Source organism: Terrapene carolina, unplaced genomic scaffold (assembly GCF_002925995.2).
Source record: "Terrapene carolina triunguis isolate 2854851 unplaced genomic scaffold, T_m_triunguis-2.0 Scaffold13737, whole genome shotgun sequence".
Lineage (NCBI taxonomy): Eukaryota > Metazoa > Chordata > Testudines > Emydidae > Terrapene > Terrapene triunguis.
The window spans coordinates 1-9,171 of NW_020678088.1; the positions used below are offsets into that span (position 1 = coordinate 1).

Below are 9,171 nucleotides of genomic sequence, written 5' to 3' on the forward strand. Positions count from 1 at the left end.
ATCAGTTCCCAGAATCCCTGGTTCTCCCTTTTGGCAAAGAACAAATGTGCCACCAGGGTTAGGAGCAGGGCCGCCCAGAGGATTCAGGGGGTCTGGGGCAAAGCAATTTCAGGGGCCCCTTCCATAAAAAAAAGTTGCAATACTATAGTAACATGTATTTGGAAATATAAAAAATAACCAGTGAAATACATTCAAAATAATTTGAAAATACACAAAATACATTATTTAAAAACATTAAATGCTTTAATGGTATGTATACATTTGCAATTACATAATGGACTGTCGCTGGATAATGGTGATGGTTGGTGCCAATGGGCTGTCGCTGCCTGGGGGTGGCGCAGCTGTTGCCCAGGGCTGGGTGGGGAGCTGGGCTCTGGGTTGGGGGGTGCCCGGCTTACAGGGGCTGGGCTCAGAGCTAGGGGTCAGGGCTGTGGGGGGCTGGGGGCGGGGGGGGCCCAGCGCGGCGGGGCTGGGCGCGGGGGGGGGGGGCTGGGGGGGATGGGGATGGGGTCGGGGGGTGTCCGGCTCAGAGGGGCTTACCATGCCGCTTCTTACCCCCGCCTCCCCCATCTCCCGGAGCCCAGGGAGCCGCGTCCCGGCACAGCCCCGGACAGCGCTGCTGCGGCGTAGCTCCAGCAGGGCCTGAGCTCCCGCCGCTCGGCCGCAGCTCACAGCCCCGCCCCCTCACCACGCGGCTCCGAGCACCGGGAGCTCAGGCCCTGTCCGGGGCCGTGCCTAGACACGGCTCGCTGGGCTCCTGGAGAGGGGAGAGGGGGGAAGGCGGAGGCAGGGGGGAACCTCCAACATTCTAGTGGGGGCCCCTGCGAGGCCTGGGGCCAGGGGCAAATTGCCCCACTTGCCCCCCCCACTGGGCGGCCCTGGTTAGGAGTGGGGGTCTGTGACCCGAGATGGTCTTGAACTGTGTCCTCAGCTTTCTCAAGCTCTGCTGCCCCCATGTGTGTCTAAAGTTGCCAACTTTCTACTCACACAAAACCGAACACTCTCGCCCCGCCCCCTGCCCTTTCCCTCTTCCGAGGCCCCACCCCCGCTCACTCCCTGCCCCCCTCCATCTCTTGATCGCTCTCCCCACCGTCACTCACTCACGTTCACTGGGCTGGCTCAGGATGTTGGGGTGCAGGAGGGCGTGAGGACTCCCGAGTGTTGCCAGAAATGAGGAGTTCAGGGTGCGGAAGGGGACCCAAGGCTGAGACAGTGGGTTGGGATGTGAGAGGGGGTGAGGGCTCCGGCTGGGGTGGGGTCTGCGGTGGGGCCAGAAATGAGGGGTTCAGGCTGTGGGTGGGGCCTCTGGGGTGCGGCTGAGGATTAGGGGTTTGGGGTGTAGGAGGGTGCTCCGGGCTGGGACCGAGGGGTTCAGAGGGCAGGAGGGGGATCAGGGCTGGGGCACAGGGTTGGGGCGCAGGAGAGGGTCAGTAGTACAGGTGCTTACCTCTAGCGGCTCCTGGAAGCAGCAGCATGTCCCCCCCTCTGGCTTCTACGTGGACGCATGGCCAGGCGGCCCTTCATGCTGCCCCGTCCGCAGCCGCCGTCCCCGCAGCTCCCATTGGCCACCAATCCCGGCCAATGGGAGTTGCAGAGCTGGTGCTTCGGGCGGGGGCAGCGTGGGGACCCCCTGGCTGCCCCTATGCATTGGAGCCAGAGAGGGGGACATGCCGCTGCTTCCGGGAGCCATGCGGAGCCACGGCAGGTAGGGAGCCTGCCTTAGCCCCACTTAGCTGTCAAAAACTGGACACCTGGCAGCCCTGTGTGTGTTGCTCCAATGGCTGGGACAGGGCTGCAGGTCTGTGGCCCTGGACAATCCCCAAAGCTCCTGGGTCTAACTTTTGGCTAAGAACAAATGGGATTGTGATATAATCTATTTTCTGATACATCCTATAACTGGACACTTCATCCAGGCATGGGAACGGGGACGCATAAAGTGATCTCATACATCTTTCCTCTCACTTTCAGGCCATTCCAGGTATTATTCAGTTGATGGGGTAACACAGGGGAACTGTGTTAGCGGAGAGGTGTCTCTTTACCCAAAGAACATGTGGCCGTCCGCTCCTAGTCTGAACCAGGTAGTGGTGGATCTGTAACACAGGGATCTATAACGCAGCAAAAGCTGTGGATGCCAGACAGACCAAGCAGAGAGCATCAGAGCGGCTGACATGTCCTTCAGACGGAGTGAATGGGGAGTGGATGGAGCAGCGCCCCCTGCTGATTTCAAGGGCTGGTGGCTGAAATTCCTAAGGAGGCGCAATCAGTGTCTCATCTATTGCAGGCAGGAACCAAACTGTGCAGCCAGGGCAGAGCCCAGGCTGGAGGGAATCACAGGGAGAAGACAGGGGAGGTTTTTGTCTCAGTTCCCCATCTGGCTGGATCACTGTGAGACGTACTACTACTGCTACCCGTATACACAGCACAGTAATAGTCAGCCTCATCCTCTGCCTGGACACCGGTGATGGTCAGGGCAGCGTTGTTGCCGGATATGGACCCAGAGAACTGGGCAGGGATCCCGGAGGGTCTGCTATTGGTGCTGTATATAAGCTGCCGAGGAGCAGAGCCTGGTTTCTGCTGGTACCAGGAGGGATAGTTGCTGGTGGTGATGGCTCCAGTGCTCAGGCTGCAGGACAGAGTGACAGTCTCTCCTGGGGTCACCGACATCGAGGGCTCCTGAGTCACCACGGGCTGCGAACTGACCCCTGAAATCAACATTACAAACACACTCAGCACAAGGACTCCAGATCCTCACAGACAAACCTCCTCACCTGCAAGTGTCCTTCATATTTTTGTCACTGAAACAAACAATTCCCTCACCTGAGCAGTAAGTGAGCAGCGTGAGGAGCAGAGGGGCCCAGGCCATGGTGGAGAATCCAGATGAGCTCGGCTTCCTGAGGTAAACGGGTCTGTGGCTGGGACCCTCCGATTCTCTCTTAAACCCCCCAGCGCTGGAGAACGGCCCCTTCATGCAAATCTGCTCCCTGTTCATTGGCTGCAGGTCTTTTGAAAATCTAAATCCTGACTATTAACAAGTACATAGACACTCAAGTTTCAAATTTAACCTCAAATTTATTTTAAATAATGTTTTTTCTTAAAAAAAGTAACTCCCCATAAAATTGTACATTTTCATGTATTATTTCAAGTTGAAACAGGGTTTTGCTGTTATTAATTTAATACAAGGGACTTTACTTGAACCTACTTCTTGAATAATATTTAGAACAAGTAGGTGGTGCTAGCACGCAGACTGACAAGTTCTGTCTAACTGCCTGTGCAGGGAGCTAGATCTAGGAAAATGTTTATTTTTAGTTATGGGGAATCACGTTTACGAGCTACACATATAGCAGAGTAAATGTGGTCACTACTTTGTCTCTCTGACCAAATAATTTCTTAGCTGCAGCTGCTGCTTACAGACTATCTACATGGAAGCAAACATATAAATGTTTCATGGTGCCAAACACACTGTAATGATTGTCGTCTAGATTATCACCAGGGACTGAACAGGAGAACGCGAGAGCTAAAGCAGGAGCCTCAATATCTTGAGCCAAAGGAGAATGGGGCAGATTTATAAAGGTGCCGAGCTACATCTTTGTGCATCTAAATCCCTTTATGCGGGCAGAAGGGGTGTCAGTTCCATGTGGGTACAGCTAGGGGTGCTCAGCTCTGAATTTGGCCTTTACTCTGTGAACGGATATTTTCTATCACGTGCACATGGAGACGGGTCACTGCCGCCACCACTGCAGTGCAGCCGGGCCAGCTATCCCCATGCTGCCCCTCACGCGTGGACACGCACCCTGGGAACACTCCCAGAACTAACTCATTCCCCTCCTGCCATCCTCCCTCCAGCTCCCCTTTGCCATGATGCCTACAAACAAACTGACAGCAGTGAGGCCAGGGGTGTGCTGAGACCCTTCCCATCCCGCTGCCAGGATTGTCTTAGGCCGGTCTGTCACGCCCTGTTGTCTCTTGTCTCATATTGAGATTGTTCCCTCCAATTAAATCAGTACATTTGGGTGCCTCTGATTTTCTGTCTCACTCCTCCCCCCCACTCGGTCTGAATGAAGGATCTGAAAGGATGCAGCTGTTCAAACACCACGGTCTGTGCACCAGGCGCTTTAAAAATGTGTATTGAACAGTTACTTTATTCCATTGTAAACAATTCATGATAGAAATGCAGGGAGACAGCGCCCCCTACTGCCCAGTCATAACTGAACTATGTCACCCATCTGCAGAAGAGTAAACGGGGAAAATCCAGGTGTATCCCAAATCCCATTTTATTCTTTTCAGCCCTTGGCTACACTTGCGAGTTATAGCGCTGTAAAGCCGCCCCCAGCGCTGTAACTCACTCCCCGTCCACACTGGCAAGGCATTTGCAGCGCTGTATCTCTGTGGCTGCAGCGCTGCATGTACTCCACGTCCCCGAGAGGAACAGCGTGTATTGCACTGCCGCTGCAGCGCTGCGGCGCCAGTGTGGCCACCCAATGTGCTGTAACTGGCCTCCAGAAGTATTCGGCAGTATCCCACAATGCCTGTTCTAGCCACTCTGGTCATCAGTTCAAACTCTACTGCCCTGGCCTCAGGTAACCAACCATGTGACCCACCCTTTACATTCCCTGGGAATTTTAAAAATCCCCTTCGTGTTTGCTCAGCCCGGCGTGGTGTGGAGTGCTATCAGCGAATCTTTCCAGGTGACCATGCCTCCACGCGCCAAGCGAGCCCCAGCATGGAGCAATGGCGAGTTGCTGGACCTCATCAGTGTTTGGGGGGAGGAAGCTGTACAGTCCCAGCTGCGCTCCAGCCGTAGGAATTACGATACCTTCGGGAAGGTATCAAAGGACATGATGGAAAGGGGCCATGACCGGGACGCCCTGCAGTGCAGGATTAAAGTGAAGGAGCTTTGGAGTGCCTACCACAACGCCCGCGACGCAAACGGCTGCTTGGGTGCTCCCCCCGCGACCTGCCGATTCTACAAAGAGCTGGATGCGATACTTGGGGTTAACCCCACCTCCACTCCGAGCACCACCATGGACACTTCAGAGCCGGTGTGGGGTGGGAGGAGGAAGAGGAGGAGGAGGAAGAAAACGGGAGTGAAGGTGGTGGGCCGGATGGAGACACCCCGGAATCCCTGGAGCCATGCAGCCAGGAGCTCTTCTCGAGCCAGGAGGAAGGTAGCCAGTCGCAGCGGCCGGTACTTGGTGGAGGACAAACAGAAGAGCAGGTTCCCGGTAAGCGGGTTTTTTTCGGGAAGGAATTTTTTCGGTGCGGGCTCTTTGGGAGAGGAGGGTTAGGCATGCATGCCTAGATGCGGAATAGTGCATTGATGTGGTTTATCACATCGCGGTAATCGGCCTCGGTAATCTCCTCGAATGTTCATCCAGAACGTGTGCAATGCGCTTGCGCAGGTTTATCGGGAGAGCCACTGTGGTCCTTGTCCCAGCCAGGCTAACGTGTCCGCGCCACTGTGCCGCGAGGGGCGGGGGGACCATTGCTGCACACAGGCAAGCTGCATATGGGCCAGGGCGGAAGCCGCATTGCAGTAGAAGACCCTCCCTTGCTTCCCAGGTCACCCTCAGCAGCGAGATATCGTCCAGGACGAACTCCTGTGGAAAATGTTGGGACAGTGTTCAGTGTAGGTGCCCCCTGAAGCTGTTGGCTCTTCCCAAGGCACAGAAACCCAGAGGACAGTGCAGTCCTGAAACAATCAGTCCCCCTTACTCACCATTTTGAGGCTCCCGTGGGATGTGTGCGCTCTGTTTCGGACGGGAAAATTATACTATTGTGTAGACCCTGTGTGTTTTCTACTCCTTAAGTGCGGGGGGAATCATTACTCTGTCTGATATAAACAATGCTGCCTCTGTTAAACGTTGCATTTTGCCTATACAGCGGCAGCAACCTTGAGACCTCAGCCGTCCCTCTTATCGCCTGCTCAGAGACTGCAAAGACTCAGGAAGAGACCGCGAAAAAGCAAAGAAGACATGCTGCAACAAGTGATGCGGCAATCTATTAAAGAGAATGAGAAAACACAGAACTGGAGGGAGAGAGAAAGCAGGATCCGCCAGGAAACCCAGCGCACCAGCGGCAAAGCACGGAGCACCGGCAGCAAAGAATGCTGGAGCGCCAAGCAGATGCTATCCAGGAGCTCGTAGCCATGCAGAAGGAGCAGTACCGCAAACGCCACCCCCCCTACAGCCCTTGTCCCAAAACTCTTTCCGTTGTGCCCCACTGTCCTCCAGGACAGGCAGGAAGCGTCTGTTTGTCTCTGTGCTGCAGAGGAAGAGGTGGCGAGATGTGATGAGGCTGAATGAGCAGAGGAGCAGGAGGTGGTGGTGGGGAGGCAGGAGTCCGAGATGACCCCCACATGGTCGCTGGCATTAGAGAAGGCAGGAAATGGAGAGGGCTGAGGAGTTACAATGAGAAGTTGGGCTTGGCTGTGCATAGCTGGAGCTGGCAATGAGCTGCCTGAGCCAAGAATCAGAGACGGCCACGTGCATGGTGCTGGCTGGAGGAGGACGAGTCACGCGTGGGGAAGGAGATTTGTGAGTCCCGAGCACAGAAATGAAGTGTGAGGCAATGGGGGCGGGTCGCACACTCAGGGAATGGGGTGAAGGGGAAGAGGCAGGAATGAGGCCAGAGCCCTGTGGAGTCCCACCGAGAGGGGGAGTGTGATGTGTCACTCCATATTCGTTATGAAAAGATGCTTATGATATGAATATGATAGAACCGAGATGTACTTTACGCAAGATGGCTCATGTGAGATCTCATTGGAAAGGTTCTGATTTACTGAATGTGATTATCCAGTGTGTGTGCCTGTATCATTTCTGTGTCTGAAATTACGAATAGTGACTGTGTGTCTCTATTCCAACTATGCTACTTTGGGTGACCCCCCTGCTAACACTTCAGGTACAACAATGGAAAAGCCAGACAGGGCGGATGGCCCATCAGTGAGGACAATAGACTGGGAAAAGCTTGGCCCTCCTGTGGATGCTCCATACTGCCCCTGACTCAGGGACGCTGTGACCCTACAGTGTCAGGTGGTCTTGTCACCTGATACTAAAACATTACCTGGGACTTCTTGTAACTTTCCACTGTAAGGGAAGGGGGGTCATGTTTGGGAAACAAAGGACTCCTGCCTTACGTAAATCCTATTTAAGGGTGGGGAGGAAGGCAAACAGGACTCCTCCTCTCCATGGCTGTCTGCCCAAGAAGAAAGACTGCAAAAGGGAAGGCAAGGGGGGAGTCCAGACTGAGACAGGGGCCCAGTCTGAAAAGGAATATAATGGGGACTCTGAACCACCGAAACTTTGCAACCTGCCTGCAACAATATCTAGGGTGAGAAACACTATTTGTAACCAATTTCTTTAGTGAAACCAGCTTAGTTTGCGTGTTTGATTTCATTTGCTTAGTAATCGGCTTTCTTCTGTTTCTTCCCCCTTTTACCACTTAAAATCTGCCTTTGATAGTTAATAAAATTAGTTTTGTTTATTATTAAACCCAGTTTCTGTAATTTCTAACTGGCGGGGTAAGAAGTGTGCACACCTCTCTCCACATTGAGGGAGGGGGTGAATTTCCTACTATATCTCTGGGTCTGCACTCCCAGGGAGGTGGGGACAGCTGAGTGCTGGAGCAAGTCCTTGAAGCTGAGTCTTCCCAGAGCTGAGCTGCAGCTGGGGGTGGCCCTGCCTGTGTGTGTGTTCGAGGAGGTTTTCAGGGCCTGGCTCAGCAAGACAGGCTACAGGGGGCCCAGGCTGGCAGAACAGGTAGACTCAGGGGTATCTCAGCACATCAGGTGGCTTCCCAAGGGGTCCAACCCGTCACAGGGAGTGGGGTGGAGAGGGAAGAAGCAGGGAGGAGGCCAGTGCCCTTTGGAGTCCCACAGAGGGTGGGAGTGGGGAGCAGATGGAACTGGCTGAGACAAGGCTGAAGGAGCTTTGTGGAGCATCCTTTACCCAAGGAGCATGTGGCCGTCTGATCCCACTTTGATCCAGGTAGTGGTGGGTCTGTAGCATAGGGATCCCTAAGGCAGCAAAAGCTGCTCCATTGTAGATACCAAGCAGTGAGCATAAGAGTGGCTGACATCTCCCCCAGAGGGAGTGAATGGGGAGCGGGTGGAGCAGCGCCCCCTGCTGACATCAAGAGCTGGTGGCTGAAATTCCAAAGGAGGAGCAATCGGTGTCTCATCTATTGCAGGGAGGAACCAAACTGTGCAGCCAGTGCAGAGCGCAGGCTGGAGGAGATGTTGGGGGAAGACAGGGGAGGTTTTTGTCTCAGTTCCCCATCTGGCTGGATCACTGTGAGACCAACTACCACTGCTACCAGTATATATCAAACAGTAATAGTCAGCCTCATCCTCTGCCTGGACACCAGTGATGGTCAGGGCAGCGTTGTTACCGGATATGGACCCAGAGAACCGGGCAGGGATCCCGGAGGGTCTGCTATTGGTGCTGTATATAAGCTGCCGAGGAGCAGAGCCTGGTTTCTGCTGGAACCAGGCTGGATAGTTGCTGGTGGTGATGGCTCCAGTGCTCAGGCTGCAGGACAGAGTGACAGCCCCTCCTGGGGTCACCGACATCGAAGGCTCCTGAGTCACCACGGGCTGCGAACTGACCCCTGAAATCAACATTACAAACACACTCAGCACAAGGACTCCAGATCGTCACAGACAAACCTCCTCACCTGCAAGTGTCCTTCATATTTTTGTCACTGAAGAAACAATTCCCTCACCTGAGCAGTAAGTGAGCAGCGTGAGGAGCAGAGGGGCCCAGGCCATGGTGGAGAATCCAGATGAGCTCGGCTTCCTGAGGCAAACGGGTCTCTGGCTGGGACCCTCCGATTCCCTCTTAAACCCCCAGTGCTGGAGAACGGCCCCTTCATGCAAATCCTCTCCCTATACATTGGCTGCAGGTTTTTAAAAAATCTTAATCCTGAGTTTTAACAACAAAGACACTCACATTTCAAATATAAATTCCAGTTTAGGCTTTATTTTAAATAAGATTTGCTATTTTAAAAAAAAGTACCTCCCTATAAATTTGTACATTTTCAATTATTATTTGAAATTCAAATTGAAACAGATTTTGCTAGTATAATTTATTATAAGGGGTCCTTACTTTAACCTACTCCTTAAATAATATTTAACACAACCAGATGGTGCCATCACACAGACTGACCAGTTCTCTC

At 53.7% G+C, this 9,171-nt stretch overlaps 2 gene segments (V, D, J or C); both read right to left on the reverse strand.

Annotated features, from left to right (window-relative positions):
• Positions 1-688: 688 nt before the first annotated feature.
• On the reverse strand, positions 689-2,891 carry LOC112123445 (the record flags this gene model as incomplete). The annotated part of the segment is given in 3 exon segments: positions 689-757; positions 2,397-2,702; positions 2,818-2,891. Coding segments are annotated over 3 exon segments (421 nt in total), but the record flags the coding sequence as incomplete, so codon positions are not given.
• Positions 2,892-4,215: 1,324 nt separating this feature from the next.
• Positions 4,216-8,792, reverse strand: LOC115271427. The segment is given in 3 exon segments: positions 4,216-4,223; positions 8,302-8,604; positions 8,719-8,792. Coding segments are annotated over 3 exon segments (357 nt in total).
• Positions 8,793-9,171: the final 379 nt, after the last annotated feature.